Source organism: Leguminivora glycinivorella, chromosome 26 (assembly GCF_023078275.1).
Source record: "Leguminivora glycinivorella isolate SPB_JAAS2020 chromosome 26, LegGlyc_1.1, whole genome shotgun sequence".
NCBI classification, from domain to species: Eukaryota; Metazoa; Arthropoda; class Insecta; order Lepidoptera; family Tortricidae; genus Leguminivora; species Leguminivora glycinivorella.
Genome location: NC_062996.1, coordinates 2,966,385 through 2,993,469, shown reverse-complemented (window position 1 = coordinate 2,993,469; position 27,085 = coordinate 2,966,385). Strand labels below are relative to the sequence as shown.

General features: G+C 43.8%; 6 protein-coding genes across 6 annotated transcripts; all 6 read right to left on the bottom strand.

The window, feature by feature from the left end:
• Positions 1–85: 85 nt before the first annotated feature.
• Positions 86–793, bottom strand: LOC125239703 (histone H2A). Its single transcript, XM_048147344.1, has one exon. It carries the CDS (start codon positions 620–622, stop codon positions 248–250), a length of 375 nt encoding a protein of 124 aa, XP_048003301.1. The 5' UTR covers positions 623–793; the 3' UTR covers positions 86–247.
• A 56-nt stretch (positions 794–849) lies between these two features.
• LOC125239662 (histone H1B-like) lies at positions 850–2,349 on the bottom strand. The gene has a single exon (XM_048147304.1). It carries the CDS (start codon positions 2,199–2,201, stop codon positions 1,530–1,532), a length of 672 nt encoding a protein of 223 aa, XP_048003261.1. The 5' UTR covers positions 2,202–2,349; the 3' UTR covers positions 850–1,529.
• A 10,394-nt stretch (positions 2,350–12,743) lies between these two features.
• Positions 12,744–13,730, bottom strand: LOC125239698 (histone H2B). The gene has a single exon (XM_048147338.1). It carries the CDS (start codon positions 13,571–13,573, stop codon positions 13,196–13,198), a length of 378 nt encoding a protein of 125 aa, XP_048003295.1. The 5' UTR covers positions 13,574–13,730; the 3' UTR covers positions 12,744–13,195.
• A 536-nt stretch (positions 13,731–14,266) lies between these two features.
• Positions 14,267–14,968, bottom strand: LOC125239702 (histone H2A). Its single transcript, XM_048147343.1, has one exon. It carries the CDS (start codon positions 14,801–14,803, stop codon positions 14,429–14,431), a length of 375 nt encoding a protein of 124 aa, XP_048003300.1. The 5' UTR covers positions 14,804–14,968; the 3' UTR covers positions 14,267–14,428.
• A 62-nt stretch (positions 14,969–15,030) lies between these two features.
• Positions 15,031–16,505, bottom strand: LOC125239664 (histone H1B-like). The gene has a single exon (XM_048147305.1). The coding sequence runs from the start codon at positions 16,380–16,382 to the stop codon at positions 15,711–15,713; it is 672 nt and encodes a 223-aa protein (XP_048003262.1). The 5' UTR covers positions 16,383–16,505; the 3' UTR covers positions 15,031–15,710.
• Positions 16,506–25,887: 9,382 nt separating this feature from the next.
• On the bottom strand, positions 25,888–26,695 carry LOC125239675 (histone H3). Its single transcript, XM_048147315.1, has one exon. It carries the CDS (start codon positions 26,486–26,488, stop codon positions 26,078–26,080), a length of 411 nt encoding a protein of 136 aa, XP_048003272.1. The 5' UTR covers positions 26,489–26,695; the 3' UTR covers positions 25,888–26,077.
• Positions 26,696–27,085: the final 390 nt, after the last annotated feature.

Below are 27,085 nucleotides of genomic sequence, written 5' to 3'. Positions count from 1 at the left end.
TTGAGATTTTCATTCATAATATCGAAAGACGTTCGTATACGTATGCGTTATGCCATGAAACTTATAACGTTATCACAGAATCATATTGTGGCCCTGAAAAGGGCCTTTTGTAACGGTCACTCGGTCGGGAATGTAACATAGGTCCCGTGATATAAATATTATATACACGATACAAATGTACACATTCACCGATCGCCGAATGTTACCGTTATAGATGTCACCGGACGGACGAGAAGTGAGGGGACACTTAAGCCTTCTTCTCGGTCTTCTTGGGCAGGAGCACGGCCTGAATGTTAGGCAGCACACCACCCTGGGCGATGGTCACACCGGAGAGGAGCTTGTTCAACTCTTCGTCGTTGCGGATGGCCAGCTGGAGATGTCTGGGGATGATCCTGGTCTTCTTGTTGTCACGAGCGGCGTTTCCGGCCAACTCGAGAACCTCAGCGGCCAGGTATTCCATGACGGCAGCCAAGTACACGGGGGCACCGGCACCGACGCGCTCGGCGTAGTTGCCCTTGCGTAGAAGCCTGTGGATACGGCCCACGGGGAACTGAAGTCCGGCACGGTTAGAACGGGACTTTGCCTTTCCCTTAACCTTGCCACCTTTACCACGTCCAGACATGTTTAAAGAGAGTTAGATTGGTTTACACACAAACGAAACGACTAGCACGAATGCTTGTCAGTGAGTATAATAAAAACTTCCCTATCCTACCGTGAATATTTATAAGCTCACGAGCGCACCGATAAGTGGGGATATAACGAGCCGGCACAACACGGGCCCGATCGACCAATCGCCGATTCTCGTGCAATAGCACAAATTAGAGAGAGATAGAGATATAAATAAAAACAGACGTTGTGAATTTTATTACCTATTTTTAAATATAATAATATTTTGTACTTATAATATACATATATGTCTTCCGCTTGCAAAATGGCACGGGTATAAAATTTTTCGCCAATATACATACTGCGTCTGTATTATTAATGTATAATTATTTGCGTGCGTGTAAAATTTACGTTGCGTTACTACTAGATAATTAATATATTAACTTTGTATAAATTTTTTCTAAAACCCAAGTAACCGAGATCTATCATTGAGATCACATCGTTATAATAATAATTTTATAGAAATAATATATGTTCGTTCGTTCGTTCGTTTTGACTAGATAAGACGGGGGGATATATTTAATTAGAAGCCTAGTTTTTTGTAGTCTTAATAAGACTTTTTACCATTTCGGAAAGCACTTAAGTTTGTTTTACTTATTTATAAGAGTGATCGATCGATCGATCGGTCGAACGACTTTGTGTTATGTGCTCTTATTGCAATGAAACAGAGGCGATGAGCCTTTGAATACGTTTGTTAGCCCTGAAAAGGGCTTTTTGATGTGCGTTTAACGCGCACAGGCGTATGACGTGAGTCGAGAAGAGTGATGCGACAAGCCGTCGCATAATCTCCATCAACGTCACTAACAACACCACCACGACCGATGCAAGAACGGCGGCGACGACAATAGCGAACGCGCACAGTCTTACTTCTTCGAGGCGGCCTTCTTAGCGGCGGGCTTCGCTTTGGGAGCGGCCGCGGCCTTCTTCGGTTTGGGAGCTTTAGGCTTCTTGGTGGGAGGCTTCGCGGTCTTCTTGGCCTTAGGCGCGGCGGCGCTCTTGCCCTTGGCGGGGGTGGAGGGTTTCTTAGCGGCGGGCTTCTTCTTGGCGGCGGCGGCCTTCTTGTCCTTAGTGGCGGCCTTAGGCTTGGCGGGAGAGGCGGCGGCCTTCCTGGCCTTAGCGGGCTTAGCTGCGGCCGGTTTCTTCGCGGCCGCTGAAGATTTGGCGCTAGACTTCTTGGCGGCGGCGGGTTTCTTGGCGCCGGAGGACGACTTGGACTCCAGTTTGAACGAGCCGGACGCGCCCTTGCCTTTGGTCTGGATCAGTGCGCCGGATTCGACAGCGCTCTTCAGATATTTTCTGATGAACGGAGCCAGCTTCTCGGCGTCCACCTTGTACTGGGCGGCGATGTATTTCTTGATAGCCTGCAGGGACGAACCGCTCCTCTCCTTCAACTCCTTGATGGCACTGTTGACCATCTCGGAAGTCTTCGGGTGGGTGGGCTTCGCTTTGGGCTTCTTAGCGCCGGCGGAGGCCTTGGGCTTCTTCGCGGGCGTCGCCGGGGCGGGGGCGTCAGCGGCAACTGCGGTGTCGGCCATGTTTACCGGAAAAACCGAAAAAATACAAGTGTAAGTTTCAAATTAGTAAATCGCACGAACTGCGCAAAGAGAGAACAGCGGACGCGTGTGAGCGGAGCGCTGCGCTGGCGAGTACTAATGCACGCCAATTGGGGGCGCCACTTTTTATATAATCTCCGGCTTAACCGTAACGCAGACCCTTCTGTCGCGGGACGTTTTCTCGTAATAACACTTCCAACTTTTCACTTACTCGTTTATGATTAAACTAAATTTACAGTTAATTATATTAAAATTATTATAATAATATTGCACATGTGTATTCTTTATGAATTGATATATGTATTTTAATAAGAGTCACAGCATTTGAAACTCAGATGGACGAATGAGAGAAGTTTACTTTTGGTATTAGAGGTTGCGGGCGCCTCGGGTCAGTTTAAAAAGTGATTTTTCTTATTTAAAATCACATTTAACTGTATTGTGTGTCTTCCAGTTAAAAGCTAAGATACCATAGATATATATGACACAATAACAACATTAGAAAATTATTGTTATGATGTTATTTTCACATGTCGTATTCACTGTCGTAAAACAGCCGTACCGCGACGTGGATTGCCTACGTTCATTGGTTTCGGTATCTGCTAGTACAGATGTAAAACGGGATAGGTAATTTATATGAAAAGTTTAAATAATATTTCATTAAACATATCGATATCGTGTCAATGTACAGTAGGTTAACGCCGTCTATATTATTGTGTTCATTTTAGTTACAGTATCTTCTTCTTCTACGAGTATCGTAACAGCTACACTCGACAACGTGCGATCATCATAGTAGAGGGATAGAGATTCGTGTTGGTCGTTTATTATATAGGAGTTTTATTATATTTATAAAAATAGTACTGTTTGTGTATTAAAACCACAGTATGGTATATATATCTATATGAATATAGTATGTTTGATTTTATATAAATTCCGTTCAAGTAAGTAAGTAAGTATATATGTTATGTATGTCACGTTAGCGGCGTATGAACACTGAGAATGCTTACTTACTTGAGCTTCTGTGTTATGAAATTCGAAAATATCACACATAATAAAATTAATTTTATAAAGTTTTGTATCATCACCAAACTTTATACATACATATCACTTTTCACAAAATTATATATGTATTTGTGTAAATTATTTTTAGATCATTAGTCACAAACAAAAACGAATGAAATGTGTCACTATTTTCTAGTCCAGTCTATTTAACTTAACTTGACTTCAGGAGAGAGAGGGGGTGAGAGGTGAGGTGGTGGTTGGTGTGACGTGAGTGGGTGAGGAGATAGTTGACGTCCCTGTCTTTTTTATGCAATATTTGCAAACCCTTTACCTAATTGGGCAGTTCATCTTAGACCTAGTTATCAGGCAGTAGTTGGTGGCCGATAGGTCAAGCGGTTCTGATGATCAGGTGAGAGTGCGCCGGGTCACCGGTTTAGTTCGCGCGCGCGGGTGAAGTAAAATGCCTTGGTGTGGATTGCATGTGATATGATTGTTTTGTTTTGTTTGTTTGTTTATTTATTTATTACTTAATTAAGTGGTGGTTGCGGATTAACGTGTGATAAGTAAAATTAAGTGAATGTGTGTGACAAATACCAATGGATGTACAGTGCAAGGCATGATTTGCGATTTGGAAAACGTGAGTACAGTACAACCTATGTTATGTTATGAGTGAGTGTGAAGTGCAGTGCATAGAGTCGGGCAGTCGGGCATCAAAGAGGAGGAGGAGAGGAATGTATGGAGAAAGAAATAGCACCTGCCCGTTGGGTGGGTAGTACCCACCCGGTACCTACCCGATGATGATTGGGCGCATGATTTTATGCGATTATCGTTACGCGAGGCTGTACGCCGGTGGGATTATAATAATTAGTTAATTAATTGTTTCGAGCATGACACTTAGACGTTCAATCGATCGAATCTATACTTAAATACATACACATACTTAAATAAAATATAGACAGTAGATATGTAAGCTATTATGTATATGGTTTGTTTGATGATAAACATACACGATAATAACATATATATTTCGGTATGTAATATTAATGCGTACATACATACATACATACATACATACATACATACAGAGTAAGTTAAAAAACTTTATTGTTATTGTTTCAGAGAGGAGGTAGCCGGGTGGCGCGCGGCGAGAGAGAAACTGTGTGGCGGTACGGGGTAAGTTGTTATTAATTGTTCATAATGATATGGTACTGTATACATATAGTTAGTTATGTTAGGTTTAGATAAGATCGATTGTTTTACGTCTGTGTCGCTAGTGAAACTTTTTAGTAGTTGTTATTATAGAATGATATGCGGCCCTGAAAAGGGCCTTTTTGTATTTGCGTCTGAGGACGCGGTGCGCTAGCGCGCGATACGGTAACGACACATATATCGTATAGTTACACTATATCGCACGACGACGACACTATATATATAGTGTCGCAGCGCTCTTAACCTCCGAAACCGTACAGGGTGCGGCCCTGACGCTTCAGAGCGTAGACGACGTCCATGGCGGTGACGGTCTTCCTCTTGGCGTGCTCGGTGTAGGTGACGGCGTCACGGATCACGTTCTCGAGGAACACCTTCAACACGCCGCGGGTCTCCTCGTAGATCAGACCGGAGATACGCTTGACGCCGCCTCTGCGGGCCAGACGACGGATGGCGGGCTTAGTGATACCCTGGATGTTATCACGGAGCACCTTCCTGTGCCGCTTGGCTCCTCCTTTCCCCAGACCTTTGCCTCCCTTACCGCGACCGGTCATTGCGACTTGTTAGAGAGATTAGACTTCTCGAACGAACGGAATACAGACACACGACTTGCGGCGCGCGTCGACACGAGTGGAATAAAATCTGCAGCCGATCGCCGTATATTTATACGTTTTACCCCGCCGCGGGGTGACGGGGGACGGGGTTATACAGATATCGGACCACGTATTGCGAACAATTTTTTAATTTACTTATAAATATAAAAGTAATATGAATAATTGTTATTTAAATTCATTACGGATACCTACACACAGGGGATATACATCATATTACTTGATATAACGACGAACGGCCTCCTTAAGGTTGTTAAAGAACGGTCTCATGCACTGCATATAGTGGATTTTTGTATATAATTTATATATTTCAGTATGTGGCATTATAATTCAAATAATAATAATATTTAAATTTTTTTTGTCCACCATTTAGGTATAATATGAGTGCGAGAACATTCTACGAGTCGCGCACAGCGCACACGGGTATAATTTAATTCTCTAATACTTTGTTTTGTACAGCTCAGTCAGTGTACGTACATATCTATATATAACAATTCGGTATCTTTAAAGCATTCATAGAACTTGAACTTTTCTATTATTTTACTTTTAGATTTCATATATATATAGTTCGTATTAATTAATAATTTATATCGATTTTTGTCTACTACGCAAGTATCCGTTCAAAGAAACAAATGTTAATTTTCGAATCATGTGTGGCCCTGAAAAGGGCCTTTTGATTTGACAGAAGCGTCACTCACTTTCGCATGTCCGTAACGCAAAACGCGCTTTGTACAAAATAATACATAATTATAATGTAACAGTATGCGTTCGCGTAGACTGCGATCGGTGATGTCGCATCGTGTCAGTTTAAGCGTGTGGTGATTAAAACACTGGCACACAGCTTAGGCACGTTCGCCGCGGATCCTGCGGGCCAGCTGGATGTCCTTGGGCATGATGGTGACACGCTTGGCGTGGATGGCGCACAGGTTGGTGTCTTCGAAGAGACCGACCAGGTAAGCCTCGCTGGCCTCCTGAAGAGCCATAACGGCGGAGCTCTGGAAGCGCAGGTCGGTCTTGAAGTCCTGAGCGATCTCACGGACCAGACGCTGGAAGGGCAGCTTGCGGATCAGGAGCTCGGTGCTCTTCTGGTAGCGACGGATCTCACGGAGGGCGACGGTACCGGGCCTGTAACGATGAGGCTTCTTGACTCCGCCGGTGGCGGGCGCGCTCTTGCGGGCCGCCTTGGTGGCTAGCTGTTTGCGGGGTGCTTTACCACCGGTGGATTTACGAGCGGTCTGCTTGGTACGAGCCATTGCGATAAATTATTACAACGCGCGTGGACGTTACGATAACGAGTCACGAGAGGGAATAAGCGATTTTTTTTTTTTTTTTTTTTTTTTTTTTTTTTTTGAGGTGAGTGATGGGAGTTTAGAGGAATCCTCTATCATATCCACAAGAAATGACGCCGGGATGTCCCGGAGGGACATCCCGGGGAAGAAAAAAGGTGGGGGGGGATCTGACCCCTATTAGGGGGCAGATCTTATGCTCTTAGATCTGTGTCGTGTCTGTCTAGTCTGTCAGTGCGAATATTTAAAATTTAATTTGTCCTGTTGTATGTATGTCATATAGGGTTGAGAGTCAGGAGAAGCGAGAAAAGCATCCCTTTTTATAAAGTGAAAGGCCAAGATGGGGACACTAGATATTAGCCAGCGCCACCCCCTCAGCCGCCATCCTTTGAGCTGTTTTAACCCTGTTGAGGGTATTTTCTACAAAGTTTAGGGGCACACACACTTTTGCACCTGATTTTAAGTCTTTGGACAGTTCATTCATTGCTATGATTATTTGAGAGATCTCTAGCTCTGTTGCTTTTGTTATGTCTATGTTAACAAGTGTACTGAAAGAAAATTCTTTTATGGTTGGGTCTTTATTATGTCTAATTGTAATGGGATCATCTTGATCTAAAAGAATGTTTTTTGGTCGTCTTCGCCCACGTTTCGGGTCAGGAATGGGGATGTAATCTGAGGCTATGTTAATTAGTTGGTTTGAATGATGTGGGGTGGAATCGAAGTATTTTCTTGATATTGACTGTAAATAATTTTTAATTGAGGGGAGATTTGTGTCATGGTGTAGGTCTTCATTTGTGATAAACCAGTCTGAATTGGTGGCTTTCCTGAGAAATCTATTTTGTAGAGTTTGTAGGGTTTTGATGTTACTGTTTGAAGTGTGGGCAAAGACGACCGAAGCATATGTAAAGATAGGCCGGATGCATGTTTTGTACAGCGTTAATTTTCCGTCTAGGGAGAGATTGCTTTTGTTGTTAAGTAAAGGGTGAAGTCTACCCATTATAAAGTTTGCCCTGTTTTTGACCAGTTTTATATGTTTGTTAAATGTCATCCTTGAATCCAGAATGACGCCTAAATATTTGGCGGAGTCACTCCAGTCAAGGGGGGTGCCTAGCAACGTTACCTTTTTGTAATTTTGAGCTATGATTGCTTTATTCTTCTTACAGAACAAAACCGCCACGCTCTTTCCAGGGTTGATCTCGATCCTCCAACGGTCAAACCAATCTCCTAGTGAGTTGGCAGCCCGCTGGAGAAGCGAGATCAGTTTGTCTGGTGACTTGGTGGTGGCATAGAAAGCCGTATCGTCGGCAAAGAGAGCATAATGTGCCCCCTTTACCTTCGGTATGTCATTCACAAACAGTGTGAACAGTGTTGGGGACAGGACCGAACCCTGCGGTACCCCCGCTCTCACAGGATGAAGGGTGGAAAGAGACCCCTCCACTCTGTAGCCAAAACCTCTGTCGGTTAGGAAGTCTCTGATGATGTGTATGAGACTTCCTGGCACACCTAGTCTTATAAGTTTGCATAGCAAACCGGTGTGCCATACCTTATCAAAGGCCTTGGCCACATCGAGGAATATCACACCTGTTGGTGTGGGTCTCCTTCCCTCCGTCAACCCGCGGAGGATGTGCTCCGTTAATCGGTGCACTTGGTGCACACACGAGTGCCCAGGCCTGAACCCAAACTGCTCACTCTGAATTAAGTTATTGCTACTGGTAAAATTCGTGAGTCTAACAAGGATACATTTTTCGTATAATTTACCTAGCACATTTAATAAACTAATTGGTCTGTAGCTACTAGGTTGGTTGCTTGGCTTACCTGGTTTGTGTATGCCTATAACAACTGCCATCTTCCAGGAATTTGGAAAATGACAGTTGCTAAGGGCTGCGTTTAATATGTTTAATATTATATGTAATAAGTTGTCCGGCAATAATTTGAATAATCTGGCTGGAAGGCCATCTATTCCTGGGGCTTTTTTAATTTTTAGTTTAATAATTAGTCTTTTTAGTTCTGTGAAGGTAATGTTTTCTATGGGCGGACCGGTTAAAGGTTTATTTAAGAAGTCTTCGACCTCTTTTTCTACTTTGGGGATATGGGAGGGGTCAGAAGGTATATTTCCCGGCGAGCACTGAGATTCTAAACTATTTGCTAATAGTTCAGCTTTTTCTTCGTCTGTAAAGGCGGGGGTGGGAAGATCAGAGCGAGCAAGGGGAGGGATTGACACAACTGTGTCAGCTTTTAGAGCTCTGGCCAGGCCCCAGTACGCCTGGTGGCCCGGCACAATCTCCTCAAGCAGTTCCCTCCATTTGCCCTCCCTGAAATCCCTTAATTCTTCTTTGATTTGCCTCTGTAGTCTGTTTATATTGTTTTTATTCTCTCTCGAGGGGAAAATTGCAAATTCTTTTAAGGCTCTATTTTTTTGTTTTATTTTATTTAATATTTCTGGAGGTAACCTGTTTTTGGAGTATTCTTCGGCGGGGATGGTTTTTGTGCAGGTTCTAATTACATTTTGAAGGTCAGAAGTTAGTATTTTTATTTGATTATCAATTGCGGAGGGATTATTAGGTGGTGAGTCTGCTAAGGCGAGAATAGGAAGGTCATTTTTGGCTAGTAGAGAACCCACTTCTGCCCAATTTACTACCTTCTTAGTGGGTGTAGGGTCTGTGGGTGGTGGGCCGAGTTTGAGGACTACAGGTCTGTGATCTGAATCTAGTAAGTGAGCTACTTCGATGGCTCTCAAGTTTAGCGATACATTTTTCATCAGAGCCACATCTAATATATCGGGCTGATAATCATTTTGGGCTGGGTAGTGAGTGGGTTCGAGTGGGGATATTAGGTCAATTGAGTTGTTATCTAGGATATATTTTAATAGGGTTCTGCCCTTAGGATTATTTACCCTGCAGTTCCATTGAGTGTGCTTTGAGTTCAAGTCGCCAGCCATGACAACTGACTCATCTAATCCGAACACAGTATCCAGGTCCTGCAGGATAAGTTCCTTTGCAGGGGGTTGGTAAGCAGATATGATGGTGATTGGGAGATGGCCCGTCATAGCCAATCTACATGCCGAGACCTCGAGATTAATTAGGGGGGGTGTGGGGATGGGGGAACAGTGGAGATCCTTTTTATAATATATTAAGGTGCCGCCCAGTTTGTTTGTGGCCCTGTCATCACGGATTAATTTGTAATTAGGAATATTCGGGTTTCTATGACTAGGTTTTAAAAATGTTTCTTGAACTAGTAAGATGTCTATTTTTAGATCTTTGAGTGCTAGAGCTAACTCATCTTTTTTATCTCTGATTCCATTGATGTTAAAAAATGCTATTGTTATGGAGCGAGGTTTAGTTCTATTTGTCGTACAATCCATTATTTGAGGCACACAAGTTTTTGATATTTGATAGAAGTGAGGCATGTTGGGCCATGGCTATCAGCTGTTGGGCTGTTGAAGTAGCACTTCTGATTTTAGAGGCCAGAAGGCAAACCTCTTCAATGTCTAATGCGTTTGCAATGTTCATAACTAGTTGTAAATCGGCTTCCGGGTCACCACCGGGAGGGGGGATGTTATGATGGCGTTGTCTCTGAGCGGGAACGGGATGGGTGATAGATACTTGTTTTCTTTTCTCTTGATAGGGAGGAATTTGTTGAACCTGATATGATTGTTGATTGGCATTGGGGCCCTTTTTATTATTATTATTTGATTGTGGGGGCTTTATTTGCGTGGGTTGTGTGGGGGCTTTTTGTTTCACAGACTGGGCTACTTGAGCATAAATTCTGCTAGGCTCTGCTGTGTTTTGATGAATGGGGTTTGTCGAGTGTCTGTGATTGGACGCTGATCTGTTATTTTGGGGGGGGGGAGAATCTTGTACTGACTGGGTGTGAGTAGGGTTAGAGGGAAGGTTTGGAAAGTCTTTTTGGGACTGAGCCTCCGGGTTGAGCTGAGTAGAGTCCGACTGGGACTGGGGGGGTGAGGGGCGTGAGCGGGAGCGACTTCTCCCGCGACGACCCTTTGGATTAAAGGTTTTGGGTGGGGGGGCCTTTGGGCAGATGGATGCATTTGCAGGGTGATCCCCCCTGCAATGCACACAAATTGTTGTATATTTACCCGTTACCGGGTCTGGTTTTCTGTCACACAGTTTTGTGTGGTGGTCGCCGGCGCATTTTACACAGCGGGGGGGCATACGGCAATATTTCTCAGTATGCCCGTACCGTTGGCACCGGTGACATTGAGCCACTCTAAGGCTTTTGTGGGGGGGTTCTATTTTTAGGCCACTCAGGCCACATATTCTTTCTACGTCAAAAACTTTTTTCCCATTTAAAGTTCTGTCTAAAACGACCAATACCCCATTAAAGGGCACGCGTTTGTTCCTCGGGCCTCTTTGCATCCTGGTGACCTCTAATACGGGGAGGCCAAGTGCTACTAGTTCCTCTTTAATTTCTTCTGTGTCTATGGAAACAGGGAGGCCCAGGATGACAACCCTGAGCTTCCTTTGCCTACCTGTAGGGCGGGTGTGGAAGCCGTGTTTTAATAGTTTTCGCCATTTCCTAAACTGATCGGCAGTTTGTGTCTCTAAAAATAGAACCGTTTCTTTGGTGATTTTTTCTATGCCTACTCGTGAGCGGAGAAAGCCTATATTTAGTCTGTGAGCCTCTTTTGATACTACAGGCCATCTGTCTGGATCGTAAATCACTAATGCGGGGGGGCGTATACGCTTTTTTACCCCTGTGGCTTTGTCTATTTCATTATCTGAATATTCACTAACATCCTCCAGATCCTCTTCGTCGGAGTCGTCTTCGTAAGCCAGGTCCATATCCTGGGACTGTTGAGTGTGGGGGGAACCGTATTGGGCGTAAGGGGGGAAGGTTGGTTGTTACGGTTTTGTGAACGCCTTGGGAATTTTTCCCGCGGCAAAGCATCAAATTTATTATGTGTTACCGGTATGTCAATATCAAATTGAGTTTGGGAGGGGGTGGGGGAGGAGGATTTCGATCCTTGTTTAGAGTGTTTTTTACTACGCTTCTTCTTTTTAACTTGGGTAAAGCCGTCGTCGGATAAAGGAGACATGAAGTCGCTACCGGATGAACAGTCTATATAACTTAACTGATCTTTGGCATTTTTTACATTTGAGCTATTTATGTTGTGCAAGTTTTGTATTTTACTATCAATTTGACCTGATATTATATTGTATATTTCGGCCGTACGGGGCGAGCGGGAGCGGGAACGCGAACGTGACCGGGGGTTTTCACCTGTTTGTTTATGTCCATTTAAAGGGGAGGTAACTCTACTATATGGGTGTGGCCGTGAATTTTCACGCCCTAAAGTTGCCGAGTGCGAACGGCTGCGACGCTCTCGGCTACTGCGGGCCTCGGCCTCGCGTATGTTTGTATTAGTGAATGAACTGTCCAAAGCTCTGTTAGTAATATTATTATTATTACTGGGCAAATGAATGCTATTTAATGTGGGGGTGCCCCTACCTTTTGTGTTGTGTGTAATATCGTCAGCGGCGGCTGGCAACTGACAGGGGTCGGCCGGACGGGGTGCCTGGGACGGTTCACCCTGCGATCCTAGGGCAGTCGGCGTCTCAACGCTCATAGCTGCCGCCATCTTTGCCTTGTACTCGAACCAAGTCTCAACTTGGTGGGGGAAGTGGGACTGCATGAAGCTGTCCATGATGTCTATATTTGTCTCGCTATTCCCGGCTCTCTGACCCCACGTAGTCTGTACGGGGGGAGCCTGGGACGTGGGGGGAGGGGAAGGGCACTCTGAATCACTCATTTTGTTTTTGTTATTATTTTATAGAGTCACTGTCTCAAAAGTTCACAAATAACACGGCCAGGCACTTTCGCGCGCAAATACACCGGGGTGGCGACGCCACTTTAAAAGAGTCCTGTCTCTGTCACTAACACCAATATTAATAGGTTCACTGCAATCCTTATTTTACTCGGGAACACGGAGCGGAGCTACAACGTGACACGAGAGGAACGGCATGATCGCGGAGCGCACGCGTGCGCTCGACGCGACGGCTGAGCGGGAATGATGAATAAAAATCGGAATAAGCGAAATTTTTCTCGCGGCGCTTTATATGTGCCTGTTAGAAAGGGATGGAGTTAGTGTCCGTGTGAGCGAGAGGGCTATAAAATTCACATACAATTCCCCCTCTCTAAATCGGGTTAGTTTTTGACTACTGATAACGTACTAATATTATATTTTATTATAATTAGGTAGGTATCTTTTATTTACTTTTATTAAAGTTATTTTTTTTTTCTTAATTTTAAGTAATCTTACTTTTTCAAACCTAACTTTTCCTAAGATAGGTAGGTAATCTTAATGCTTTACGAATTTTTTTTTTTCTCTTCTTTCTTATCGCTAAAATTAGACCTTTTTTTTTTTTTTTTTTTTTAAACCTAACCTAACTTTTTCAAACCTCACCTCGTACAACCTAACTTTTTCAAACCTCACCTCGTACAACCTAACCTTATCAAACCTCACTTATTGTAACCTAACTAGTTGAAACCTCACTGTGCTCACCTAACATAACTCTCTTTATAACTTTTGACCTTAATATTTCAACGTTACATATATATCATATATGTATTTTCAATTATGTTATTGTGTTTGTATTTATTTATGTATCATTCGTTCGTTCGTTCGTTTTGTAATGAACACGTCTAGATCGATCTACTAACTACTAACTGTAGTAAATATCATAATAACATAACGTTTGTTTGTAGTTTGAATACCGATTGACAGCGTATGTGAGACTAGAAACCATTTATATTATATTCAGAACGTATTTGTGGCCCTGAAAAGGGCCTTTTGGTTGTCGTACAAACCACACTCTTGCAGCGTGTCGTGTCGTGTCGAAATACGAACGAGCGACGCTTACTTGGAGCTGGTGTACTTGGTGACGGCCTTGGTGCCTTCACTGACGGCGTGCTTGGCGAGCTCACCGGGGAGGAGCAGCCTGACGGAGGTCTGCACCTCCCTGCTGGTGATGGTGGACCTCTTGTTGTAGTGGGCGAGGCGTGAGGCCTCGGCGGCGATGCGCTCGAAGATATCGTTCACGAACGAGTTCATGATCGACATGGCCTTGCTGGAGATACCGGTGTCGGGGTGGACCTGCTTCAGCACCTTGTAGATATAGATGGCGTAGCTCTCCTTGCGCTTATGCTTCTTCTTTTTCTTCGAGTCGGACTTGGAGATGTTCTTCTGGGCCTTGCCAGATTTCTTGGCGGCCTTACCGCTAGTCTTGGGTGGCATTGCGATTAAGTTAGATGTTTACAGTACGAGAGTCGAACTGGAAATGTAACGCGCAATTTTGAAATTCCGCTTTTTGTTAGCGCGTCGGACGTGAAATGGGGGATTAATGATCGAGCGACGCGCCCTCTGTATCTCGACCAATAGCGTTCGTGCATTGTTAGCATCGTCGCGTCGGTCGGCATGGTGGGGAGAGTCAGTTATTATAGGTTAGTATAGTTTGATAAAAATATATTTTAGTAATATGTATGTAACTATATGTATTTTTGAATTATTAGTCCTTATTCGTATAACGTAACAAATCCATTTGTTTACTTACCTACTTAGGATTTTTAAAACTCATTACGCTTACTACTTTCAGCGTATTGTAGAGTCATCAATATCATTTGTTAAATGTTTTTAAAAGTATATATAATAAATAAATGAAAGAAAGAAATCCCATCTTGCGATATCTCCCTATTCAATTACCATAACGAGGAATCTCATTTATAATTATTACGATATATGTGTGTGTAATTATTACTTGTAACATAATGTTCTCGCAATTGAGAACTATGCATATAAATATCTCAATATGATAGTAGGATATTATAGGATAATTAATTAATTAATTGAGATTTTCATTCATAATATCGAAAGACGTTCGTATACGTATGCGTTATGCCATGAAACTTATAACGTTATCACAGAATCATATTGTGGCCCTGAAAAGGGCCTTTTGTAACGGTCACTCGGTCGGGAATGTAACATAGGTCCCGTGATATAAATATTATATACACGATACAAATGTACACATTCACCGATCGCCGAATGTTACCGTTATAGATGTCACCGGACGGACGAGAAGTGAGGGGACACTTAAGCCTTCTTCTCGGTCTTCTTGGGCAGGAGCACGGCCTGAATGTTAGGCAGCACACCACCCTGGGCGATGGTCACACCGGAGAGGAGCTTGTTCAACTCTTCGTCGTTGCGGATGGCCAGCTGGAGATGTCTGGGGATGATCCTGGTCTTCTTGTTGTCACGAGCGGCGTTTCCGGCCAACTCGAGAACCTCAGCGGCCAGGTATTCCATGACGGCAGCCAAGTACACGGGGGCACCGGCACCGACGCGCTCGGCGTAGTTGCCCTTGCGTAGAAGCCTGTGGATACGGCCCACGGGGAACTGAAGTCCGGCACGGTTAGAACGGGACTTTGCCTTTCCCTTAACCTTGCCACCTTTACCACGTCCAGACATGTTTAAAGAGAGTTAGATTGGTTTACACACAAACGAAACGACTAGCACGAATGCTTGTCAGTGAGTATAATAAAAACTTCCCTATCCTACCGTGAATATTTATAAGCTCACGAGCGCACCGATAAGTGGGGATATAACGAGCCGGCACAACACGGGCCCGATCGACCAATCGCCGATTCTCGTGCAATAGCACAAATTAGAGAGAGATAGAGATATAAATAAAAACAGACGTTGTGAATTTTATTACCTATTTTTAAATATAATAATATTTTGTACTTATAATATACATATATGTCTTCCGCTTGCAAAATGGCACGGGTATAAAATTTTTCGCCAATATACATACTGCGTCTGTATTATTAATGTATAATTATTTGCGTGCGTGTAAAATTTACGTTGCGTTACTACTAGATAATTAATATATTAACTTTGTATAAATTTTTTCTAAAACCCAAGTAACCGAGATCTATCATTGAGATCACATCGTTATAATAATAATTTTATAGAAATAATATATGTTCGTTCGTTCGTTCGTTTTGACTAGATAAGACGGGGGGATATATTTAATTAGAAGCCTAGTTTTTTGTAGTCTTAATAAGACTTTTTACCATTTCGGAAAGCACTTAAGTTTGTTTTACTTATTTATAAGAGTGATCGATCGATCGATCGGTCGAACGACTTTGTGTTATGTGCTCTTATTGCAATGAAACAGAGGCGATGAGCCTTTGAATACGTTTGTTAGCCCTGAAAAGGGCTTTTTGATGTGCGTTTAACGCGCACAGGCGTATGACGTGAGTCGAGAAGAGTGATGCGACAAGCCGTCGCATAATCTCCATCAACGTCACTAACAACACCACCACGACCGATGCAAGAACGGCGGCGACGACAATAGCGAACGCGCACAGTCTTACTTCTTCGAGGCGGCCTTCTTAGCGGCGGGCTTCGCTTTGGGAGCGGCCGCGGCCTTCTTCGGTTTGGGAGCTTTAGGCTTCTTGGTGGGAGGCTTCGCGGTCTTCTTGGCCTTAGGCGCGGCGGCGCTCTTGCCCTTGGCGGGGGTGGAGGGTTTCTTAGCGGCGGGCTTCTTCTTGGCGGCGGCGGCCTTCTTGTCCTTAGTGGCGGCCTTAGGCTTGGCGGGAGAGGCGGCGGCCTTCCTGGCCTTAGCGGGCTTAGCTGCGGCCGGTTTCTTCGCGGCCGCTGAAGATTTGGCGCTAGACTTCTTGGCGGCGGCGGGTTTCTTGGCGCCGGAGGACGACTTGGACTCCAGTTTGAACGAGCCGGACGCGCCCTTGCCTTTGGTCTGGATCAGTGCGCCGGATTCGACAGCGCTCTTCAGATATTTTCTGATGAACGGAGCCAGCTTCTCGGCGTCCACCTTGTACTGGGCGGCGATGTATTTCTTGATAGCCTGCAGGGACGAACCGCTCCTCTCCTTCAACTCCTTGATGGCACTGTTGACCATCTCGGAAGTCTTCGGGTGGGTGGGCTTCGCTTTGGGCTTCTTAGCGCCGGCGGAGGCCTTGGGCTTCTTCGCGGGCGTCGCCGGGGCGGGGGCGTCAGCGGCAACTGCGGTGTCGGCCATGTTTACCGGAAAAACCGAAAAAATACAAGTGTAAGTTTCAAATTAGTAAATCGCACGAACTGCGCAAAGAGAGAACAGCGGACGCGTGTGAGCGGAGCGCTGCGCTGGCGAGTACTAATGCACGCCAATTTTTTTTTTTTTTTTTTTTTTTTTGAGGTGAGTGATGGGAGTTTAGAGGAATCCTCTATCATATCCACAAGAAATGACGCCGGGATGTCCCGGAGGGACATCCCGGGGAAGAAAAAAGGTGGGGGGGGATCTGACCCCTATTAGGGGGCAGATCTTATGCTCTTAGATCTGTGTCGTGTCTGTCTAGTCTGTCAGTGCGAATATTTAAAATTTAATTTGTCCTGTTGTATGTATGTCATATAGGGTTGAGAGTCAGGAGAAGCGAGAAAAGCATCCCTTTTTATAAAGTGAAAGGCCAAGATGGGGACACTAGATATTAGCCAGCGCCACCCCCTCAGCCGCCATCCTTTGAGCTGTTTTAACCCTGTTGAGGGTATTTTCTACAAAGTTTAGGGGCACACACACTTTTGCACCTGATTTTAAGTCTTTGGACAGTTCATTCATTGCTATGATTATTTGAGAGATCTCTAGCTCTGTTGCTTTTGTTATGTCTATGTTAACAAGTGTACTGAAAGAAAATTCTTTTATGGTTGGGTCTTTATTATGTCTAATTGTAATGGGATCATCTTGATCTAAAAGAATGTTTTTTGGTCGTCTTCGCCCACGTTTCGGGTCAGGAATGGGGATGTAATCTGAGGCTATGTTAATTAGTTGGTTTGAATGATGTGGGGTGGAATCGAAGTATTTTCTTGATATTGACTGTAAATAATTTTTAATTGAGGGGAGATTTGTGTCATGGTGTAGGTCTTCATTTGTGATAAACCAGTCTGAATTGGTGGCTTTCCTGAGAAATCTATTTTGTAGAGTTTGTAGGGTTTTGATGTTACTGTTTGAAGTGTGGGCAAAGACGACCGAAGCATATGTAAAGATAGGCCGGATGCATGTTTTGTACAGCGTTAATTTTCCGTCTAGGGAGAGATTGCTTTTGTTGTTAAGTAAAGGGTGAAGTCTACCCATTATAAAGTTTGCCCTGTTTTTGACCAGTTTTATATGTTTGTTAAATGTCATCCTTGAATCCAGAATGACGCCTAAATATTTGGCGGAGTCACTCCAGTCAAGGGGGGTGCCTAGCAACGTTACCTTTTTGTAATTTTGAGCTATGATTGCTTTATTCTTCTTACAGAACAAAACCGCCACGCTCTTTCCAGGGTTGATCTCGATCCTCCAACGGTCAAACCAATCTCCTAGTGAGTTGGCAGCCCGCTGGAGAAGCGAGATCAGTTTGTCTGGTGACTTGGTGGTGGCATAGAAAGCCGTATCGTCGGCAAAGAGAGCATAATGTGCCCCCTTTACCTTCGGTATGTCATTCACAAACAGTGTGAACAGTGTTGGGGACAGGACCGAACCCTGCGGTACCCCCGCTCTCACAGGATGAAGGGTGGAAAGAGACCCTCCACTCTGTAGCCAAAACCTCTGTCGGTTAGGAAGTCTCTGATGATGTGTATGAGACTTCCTGGCACACCTAGTCTTATAAGTTTGCATAGCAAACCGGTGTGCCATACCTTATCAAAGGCCTTGGCCACATCGAGGAATATCACACCTGTTGGTGTGGGTCTCCTTCCCTCCGTCAACCCGCGGAGGATGTGCTCCGTTAATCGGTGCACTTGGTGCACACACGAGTGCCCAGGCCTGAACCCAAACTGCTCACTCTGAATTAAGTTATTGCTACTGGTAAAATTCGTGAGTCTAACAAGGATACATTTTTCGTATAATTTACCTAGCACATTTAATAAACTAATTGGTCTGTAGCTACTAGGTTGGTTGCTTGGCTTACCTGGTTTGTGTATGCCTATAACAACTGCCATCTTCCAGGAATTTGGAAAATGACAGTTGCTAAGGGCTGCGTTTAATATGTTTAATATTATATGTAATAAGTTGTCCGGCAATAATTTGAATAATCTGGCTGGAAGGCCATCTATTCCTGGGGCTTTTTTAATTTTTAGTTTAATAATTAGTCTTTTTAGTTCTGTGAAGGTAATGTTTTCTATGGGCGGACCGGTTAAAGGTTTATTTAAGAAGTCTTCGACCTCTTTTTCTACTTTGGGGATATGGGAGGGGTCAGAAGGTATATTTCCCGGCGAGCACTGAGATTCTAAACTATTTGCTAATAGTTCAGCTTTTTCTTCGTCTGTAAAGGCGGGGGTGGGAAGATCAGAGCGAGCAAGGGGAGGGATTGACACAACTGTGTCAGCTTTTAGAGCTCTGGCCAGGCCCCAGTACGCCTGGTGGCCCGGCACAATCTCCTCAAGCAGTTCCCTCCATTTGCCCTCCCTGAAATCCCTTAATTCTTCTTTGATTTGCCTCTGTAGTCTGTTTATATTGTTTTTATTCTCTCTCGAGGGGAAAATTGCAAATTCTTTTAAGGCTCTATTTTTTTGTTTTATTTTATTTAATATTTCTGGAGGTAACCTGTTTTTGGAGTATTCTTCGGCGGGGATGGTTTTTGTGCAGGTTCTAATTACATTTTGAAGGTCAGAAGTTAGTATTTTTATTTGATTATCAATTGCGGAGGGATTATTAGGTGGTGAGTCTGCTAAGGCGAGAATAGGAAGGTCATTTTTGGCTAGTAGAGAACCCACTTCTGCCCAATTTACTACCTTCTTAGTGGGTGTAGGGTCTGTGGGTGGTGGGCCGAGTTTGAGGACTACAGGTCTGTGATCTGAATCTAGTAAGTGAGCTACTTCGATGGCTCTCAAGTTTAGCGATACATTTTTCATCAGAGCCACATCTAATATATCGGGCTGATAATCATTTTGGGCTGGGTAGTGAGTGGGTTCGAGTGGGGATATTAGGTCAATTGAGTTGTTATCTAGGATATATTTTAATAGGGTTCTGCCCTTAGGATTATTTACCCTGCAGTTCCATTGAGTGTGCTTTGAGTTCAAGTCGCCAGCCATGACAACTGACTCATCTAATCCGAACACAGTATCCAGGTCCTGCAGGATAAGTTCCTTTGCAGGGGGTTGGTAAGCAGATATGATGGTGATTGGGAGATGGCCCGTCATAGCCAATCTACATGCCGAGACCTCGAGATTAATTAGGGGGGGTGTGGGGATGGGGGAACAGTGGAGATCCTTTTTATAATATATTAAGGTGCCGCCCAGTTTGTTTGTGGCCCTGTCATCACGGATTAATTTGTAATTAGGAATATTCGGGTTTCTATGACTAGGTTTTAAAAATGTTTCTTGAACTAGTAAGATGTCTATTTTTAGATCTTTGAGTGCTAGAGCTAACTCATCTTTTTTATCTCTGATTCCATTGATGTTAAAAAATGCTATTGTTATGGAGCGAGGTTTAGTTCTATTTGTCGTACAATCCATTATTTGAGGCACACAAGTTTTTGATATTTGATAGAAGTGAGGCATGTTGGGCCATGGCTATCAGCTGTTGGGCTGTTGAAGTAGCACTTCTGATTTTAGAGGCCAGAAGGCAAACCTCTTCAATGTCTAATGCGTTTGCAATGTTCATAACTAGTTGTAAATCGGCTTCCGGGTCACCACCGGGAGGGGGGATGTTATGATGGCGTTGTCTCTGAGCGGGAACGGGATGGGTGATAGATACTTGTTTTCTTTTCTCTTGATAGGGAGGAATTTGTTGAACCTGATATGATTGTTGATTGGCATTGGGGCCCTTTTTATTATTATTATTTGATTGTGGGGGCTTTATTTGCGTGGGTTGTGTGGGGGCTTTTTGTTTCACAGACTGGGCTACTTGAGCATAAATTCTGCTAGGCTCTGCTGTGTTTTGATGAATGGGGTTTGTCGAGTGTCTGTGATTGGACGCTGATCTGTTATTTTGGGGGGGGGGGGGGGGGGAGAATCTTGTACTGACTGGGTGTGAGTAGGGTTAGAGGGAAGGTTTGGAAAGTCTTTTGGGACTGAGCCTCCGGGTTGAGCTGAGTAGAGTCCGACTGGGACTGGGGGGTGAGGGGCGTGAGCGGGAGCGACTTCTCCCGCGACGACCCTTTGGATTAAAGGTTTTGGGTGGGGGGCCTTTGGGCAGATGGATGCATTTGCAGGGTGATCCCCCTGCAATGCACACAAATTGTTGTATATTTACCCGTTACCGGGTCTGGTTTTCTGTCACACAGTTTTGTGTGGTGGTCGCCGGCGCATTTTACACAGCGGGGGGGCATACGGCAATATTTCTCAGTATGCCCGTACCGTTGGCACCGGTGACATTGAGCCACTCTAAGGCTTTTGTGGGGGGGTTCTATTTTTAGGCCACTCAGGCCACATATTCTTTCTACGTCAAAAACTTTTTTCCCATTTAAAGTTCTGTCTAAAACGACCAATACCCCATTAAAGGGCACGCGTTTGTTCCTCGGGCCTCTTTGCATCCTGGTGACCTCTAATACGGGGAGGCCAAGTGCTACTAGTTCCTCTTTAATTTCTTCTGTGTCTATGGAAACAGGGAGGCCCAGGATGACAACCCTGAGCTTCCTTTGCCTACCTGTAGGGCGGGTGTGGAAGCCGTGTTTTAATAGTTTTCGCCATTTCCTAAACTGATCGGCAGTTTGTGTCTCTAAAAATAGAACCGTTTCTTTGGTGATTTTTTCTATGCCTACTCGTGAGCGGAGAAAGCCTATATTTAGTCTGTGAGCCTCTTTTGATACTACAGGCCATCTGTCTGGATCGTAAATCACTAATGCGGGGGGGGGCGTATACGCTTTTTTACCCCTGTGGCTTTGTCTATTTCATTATCTGAATATTCACTAACATCCTCCAGATCCTCTTCGTCGGAGTCGTCTTCGTAAGCCAGGTCCATATCCTGGGACTGTTGAGTGTGGGGGGGAACCGTATTGGGCGTAAGGGGGGGGGAAGGTTGGTTGTTACGGTTTTGTGAACGCCTTGGGAATTTTTCCCGCGGCAAAGCATCAAATTTATTATGTGTTACCGGTATGTCAATATCAAATTGAGTTTGGGAGGGGGGGGTGGGGGAGGAGGATTTCGATCCTTGTTTAGAGTGTTTTTTACTACGCTTCTTCTTTTTAACTTGGGTAAAGCCGTCGTCGGATAAAGGAGACATGAAGTCGCTACCGGATGAACAGTCTATATAACTTAACTGATCTTTGGCATTTTTTACATTTGAGCTATTTATGTTGTGCAAGTTTTGTATTTTACTATCAATTTGACCTGATATTATATTGTATATTTCGGCCGTACGGGGCGAGCGGGAGCGGGAACGCGAACGTGACCGGGGGTTTTCACCTGTTTGTTTATGTCCATTTAAAGGGGAGGTAACTCTACTATATGGGTGTGGCCGTGAATTTTCACGCCCTAAAGTTGCCGAGTGCGAACGGCTGCGACGCTCTCGGCTACTGCGGGCCTCGGCCTCGCGTATGTTTGTATTAGTGAATGAACTGTCCAAAGCTCTGTTAGTAATATTATTATTATTACTGGGCAAATGAATGCTATTTAATGTGGGGGTGCCCCTACCTTTTGTGTTGTGTGTAATATCGTCAGCGGCGGCTGGCAACTGACAGGGGTCGGCCGGACGGGGTGCCTGGGACGGTTCACCCTGCGATCCTAGGGCAGTCGGCGTCTCAACGCTCATAGCTGCCGCCATCTTTGCCTTGTACTCGAACCAAGTCTCAACTTGGTGGGGGAAGTGGGACTGCATGAAGCTGTCCATGATGTCTATATTTGTCTCGCTATTCCCGGCTCTCTGACCCCACGTAGTCTGTACGGGGGGAGCCTGGGACGTGGGGGGAGGGGAAGGGCACTCTGAATCACTCATTTTGTTTTTGTTATTATTTTATAGAGTCACTGTCTCAAAAGTTCACAAATAACACGGCCAGGCACTTTCGCGCGCAAATACACCGGGGTGGCGACGCCACTTTAAAAGAGTCCTGTCTCTGTCACTAACACCAATATTAATAGGTTCACTGCAATCCTTATTTTACTCGGGAACACGGAGCGGAGCTACAACGTGACACGAGAGGAACGGCATGATCGCGGAGCGCACGCGTGCGCTCGACGCGACGGCTGAGCGGGAATGATGATGCACGCCAATTGGGGGCGCCACTTTTTATATAATCTCCGGCTTAACCGTAACGCAGACCCTTCTGTCGCGGGACGTTTTCTCGTAATAACACTTCCAACTTTTCACTTACTCGTTTATGATTAAACTAAATTTACAGTTAATTATATTAAAATTATTATAATAATATTGCACATGTGTATTCTTTATGAATTGATATATGTATTTTAATAAGAGTCACAGCATTTGAAACTCAGATGGACGAATGAGAGAAGTTTACTTTTGGTATTAGAGGTTGCGGGCGCCTCGGGTCAGTTTAAAAAGTGATTTTTCTTATTTAAAATCACATTTAACTGTATTGTGTGTCTTCCAGTTAAAAGCTAAGATACCATAGATATATATGACACAATAACAACATTAGAAAATTATTGTTATGATGTTATTTTCACATGTCGTATTCACTGTCGTAAAACAGCCGTACCGCGACGTGGATTGCCTACGTTCATTGGTTTCGGTATCTGCTAGTACAGATGTAAAACGGGATAGGTAATTTATATGAAAAGTTTAAATAATATTTCATTAAACATATCGATATCGTGTCAATGTACAGTAGGTTAACGCCGTCTATATTATTGTGTTCATTTTAGTTACAGTATCTTCTTCTTCTACGAGTATCGTAACAGCTACACTCGACAACGTGCGATCATCATAGTAGAGGGATAGAGATTCGTGTTGGTCGTTTATTATATAGGAGTTTTATTATATTTATAAAAATAGTACTGTTTGTGTATTAAAACCACAGTATGGTATATATATCTATATGAATATAGTATGTTTGATTTTATATAAATTCCGTTCAAGTAAGTAAGTAAGTATATATGTTATGTATGTCACGTTAGCGGCGTATGAACACTGAGAATGCTTACTTACTTGAGCTTCTGTGTTATGAAATTCGAAAATATCACACATAATAAAATTAATTTTATAAAGTTTTGTATCATCACCAAACTTTATACATACATATCACTTTTCACAAAATTATATATGTATTTGTGTAAATTATTTTTAGATCATTAGTCACAAACAAAAACGAATGAAATGTGTCACTATTTTCTAGTCCAGTCTATTTAACTTAACTTGACTTCAGGAGAGAGAGAGGGGGTGAGAGGTGAGGTGGTGGTTGGTGTGACGTGAGTGGGTGAGGAGATAGTTGACGTCCCTGTCTTTTTTATGCAATATTTGCAAACCCTTTACCTAATTGGGCAGTTCATCTTAGACCTAGTTATCAGGCAGTAGTTGGTGGCCGATAGGTCAAGCGGTTCTGATGATCAGGTGAGAGTGCGCCGGGTCACCGGTTTAGTTCGCGCGCGCGCGGGTGAAGTAAAATGCCTTGGTGTGGATTGCATGTGATATGATTGTTTTGTTTTGTTTGTTTGTTTATTTATTTATTACTTAATTAAGTGGTGGTTGCGGATTAACGTGTGATAAGTAAAATTAAGTGAATGTGTGTGACAAATACCAATGGATGTACAGTGCAAGGCATGATTTGCGATTTGGAAAACGTGAGTACAGTACAACCTATGTTATGTTATGAGTGAGTGTGAAGTGCAGTGCATAGAGTCGGGCAGTCGGGCATCAAAGAGGAGGAGGAGAGGAATGTATGGAGAAAGAAATAGCACCTGCCCGTTGGGTGGGTAGTACCCACCCGGTACCTACCCGATGATGATTGGGCGCATGATTTTATGCGATTATCGTTACGCGAGGCTGTACGCCGGTGGGATTATAATAATTAGTTAATTAATTGTTTCGAGCATGACACTTAGACGTTCAATCGATCGAATCTATACTTAAATACATACACATACTTAAATAAAATATAGACAGTAGATATGTAAGCTATTATGTATATGGTTTGTTTGATGATAAACATACACGATAATAACATATATATTTCGGTATGTAATATTAATGCGTACATACATACATACATACATACATACATACATACAGAGTAAGTTAAAAAACTTTATTGTTATTGTTTCAGAGAGGAGGTAGCCGGGTGGCGCGCGGCGAGAGAGAAAACTGTGTGGCGGTACGGGGTAAGTTGTTATTAATTGTTCATAATGATATGGTACTGTATACATATAGTTAGTTATGTTAGGTTTAGATAAGATCGATTGTTTTACGTCTGTGTCGCTAGTGAAACTTTTTAGTAGTTGTTATTATAGAATGATATGCGGCCCTGAAAAGGGCCTTTTTGTATTTGCGTCTGAGGACGCGGTGCGCTAGCGCGCGATACGGTAACGACACATATATCGTATAGTTACACTATATCGCACGACGACGACACTATATATATAGTGTCGCAGCGCTCTTAACCTCCGAAACCGTACAGGGTGCGGCCCTGACGCTTCAGAGCGTAGACGACGTCCATGGCGGTGACGGTCTTCCTCTTGGCGTGCTCGGTGTAGGTGACGGCGTCACGGATCACGTTCTCGAGGAACACCTTCAACACGCCGCGGGTCTCCTCGTAGATCAGACCGGAGATACGCTTGACGCCGCCTCTGCGGGCCAGACGACGGATGGCGGGCTTAGTGATACCCTGGATGTTATCACGGAGCACCTTCCTGTGCCGCTTGGCTCCTCCTTTCCCCAGACCTTTGCCTCCCTTACCGCGACCGGTCATTGCGACTTGTTAGAGAGATTAGACTTCTCGAACGAACGGAATACAGACACACGACTTGCGGCGCGCGTCGACACGAGTGGAATAAAATCTGCAGCCGATCGCCGTATATTTATACGTTTTACCCCGCCGCGGGGTGACGGGGGACGGGGTTATACAGATATCGGACCACGTATTGCGAACAATTTTTTAATTTACTTATAAATATAAAAGTAATATGAATAATTGTTATTTAAATTCATTACGGATACCTACACACAGGGGATATACATCATATTACTTGATATAACGACGAACGGCCTCCTTAAGGTTGTTAAAGAACGGTCTCATGCACTGCATATAGTGGATTTTTGTATATAATTTATATATTTCAGTATGTGGCATTATAATTCAAATAATAATAATATTTAAATTTTTTTGTCCACCATTTAGGTATAATATGAGTGCGAGAACATTCTACGAGTCGCGCACAGCGCACACGGGTATAATTTAATTCTCTAATACTTTGTTTTGTACAGCTCAGTCAGTGTACGTACATATCTATATATAACAATTCGGTATCTTTAAAGCATTCATAGAACTTGAACTTTTCTATTATTTTACTTTTAGATTTCATATATATATAGTTCGTATTAATTAATAATTTATATCGATTTTTGTCTACTACGCAAGTATCCGTTCAAAGAAACAAATGTTAATTTTCGAATCATGTGTGGCCCTGAAAAGGGCCTTTTGATTTGACAGAAGCGTCACTCACTTTCGCATGTCCGTAACGCAAAACGCGCTTTGTACAAAATAATACATAATTATAATGTAACAGTATGCGTTCGCGTAGACTGCGATCGGTGATGTCGCATCGTGTCAGTTTAAGCGTGTGGTGATTAAAACACTGGCACACAGCTTAGGCACGTTCGCCGCGGATCCTGCGGGCCAGCTGGATGTCCTTGGGCATGATGGTGACACGCTTGGCGTGGATGGCGCACAGGTTGGTGTCTTCGAAGAGACCGACCAGGTAAGCCTCGCTGGCCTCCTGAAGAGCCATAACGGCGGAGCTCTGGAAGCGCAGGTCGGTCTTGAAGTCCTGAGCGATCTCACGGACCAGACGCTGGAAGGGCAGCTTGCGGATCAGGAGCTCGGTGCTCTTCTGGTAGCGACGGATCTCACGGAGGGCGACGGTACCGGGCCTGTAACGATGAGGCTTCTTGACTCCGCCGGTGGCGGGCGCGCTCTTGCGGGCCGCCTTGGTGGCTAGCTGTTTGCGGGGTGCTTTACCACCGGTGGATTTACGAGCGGTCTGCTTGGTACGAGCCATTGCGATAAATTATTACAACGCGCGTGGACGTTACGATAACGAGTCACGAGAGGGAATAAGCGAAATTTTTCTCGCGGCGCTTTATATGTGCCTGTTAGAAAGGGATGGAGTTAGTGTCCGTGTGAGCGAGAGGGCTATAAAATTCACATACAATTCCCCCTCTCTAAATCGGGTTAGTTTTTGACTACTGATAACGTACTAATATTATATTTTATTATAATTAGGTAGGTATCTTTTATTTACTTTTATTAAAGTTATTTTTTTTTTCTTAATTTTAAGTAATCTTACTTTTTCAAACCTAACTTTTCCTAAGATAGGTAGGTAATCTTAATGCTTTACGAATTTTTTTTTTCTCTTCTTTCTTATCGCTAAAATTAGACCTTTTTTTTTTTTTTTTTTAAACCTAACCTAACTTTTTCAAACCTCACCTCGTACAACCTAACTTTTTCAAACCTCACCTCGTACAACCTAACCTTATCAAACCTCACTTATTGTAACCTAACTAGTTGAAACCTCACTGTGCTCACCTAACATAACTCTCTTTATAACTTTTGACCTTAATATTTCAACGTTACATATATATCATATATGTATTTT

Bases quoted from the DNA above. Each gene is read 5' to 3' on its own strand.
- LOC125239702 (XM_048147343.1), bottom strand. From the start codon at position 14,803: ATGTCTGGACGTGGTAAAGGTGGCAAGGTTAAGGGAAAGGCAAAGTCC.
- LOC125239664 (XM_048147305.1), bottom strand. From the start codon at position 16,382: ATGGCCGACACCGCAGTTGCCGCTGACGCCCCCGCCCCGGCGACGCCC.
- LOC125239703 (XM_048147344.1), bottom strand. From the start codon at position 622: ATGTCTGGACGTGGTAAAGGTGGCAAGGTTAAGGGAAAGGCAAAGTCC.
- LOC125239662 (XM_048147304.1), bottom strand. From the start codon at position 2,201: ATGGCCGACACCGCAGTTGCCGCTGACGCCCCCGCCCCGGCGACGCCC.
- LOC125239698 (XM_048147338.1), bottom strand. From the start codon at position 13,573: ATGCCACCCAAGACTAGCGGTAAGGCCGCCAAGAAATCTGGCAAGGCC.
- LOC125239675 (XM_048147315.1), bottom strand. From the start codon at position 26,488: ATGGCTCGTACCAAGCAGACCGCTCGTAAATCCACCGGTGGTAAAGCA.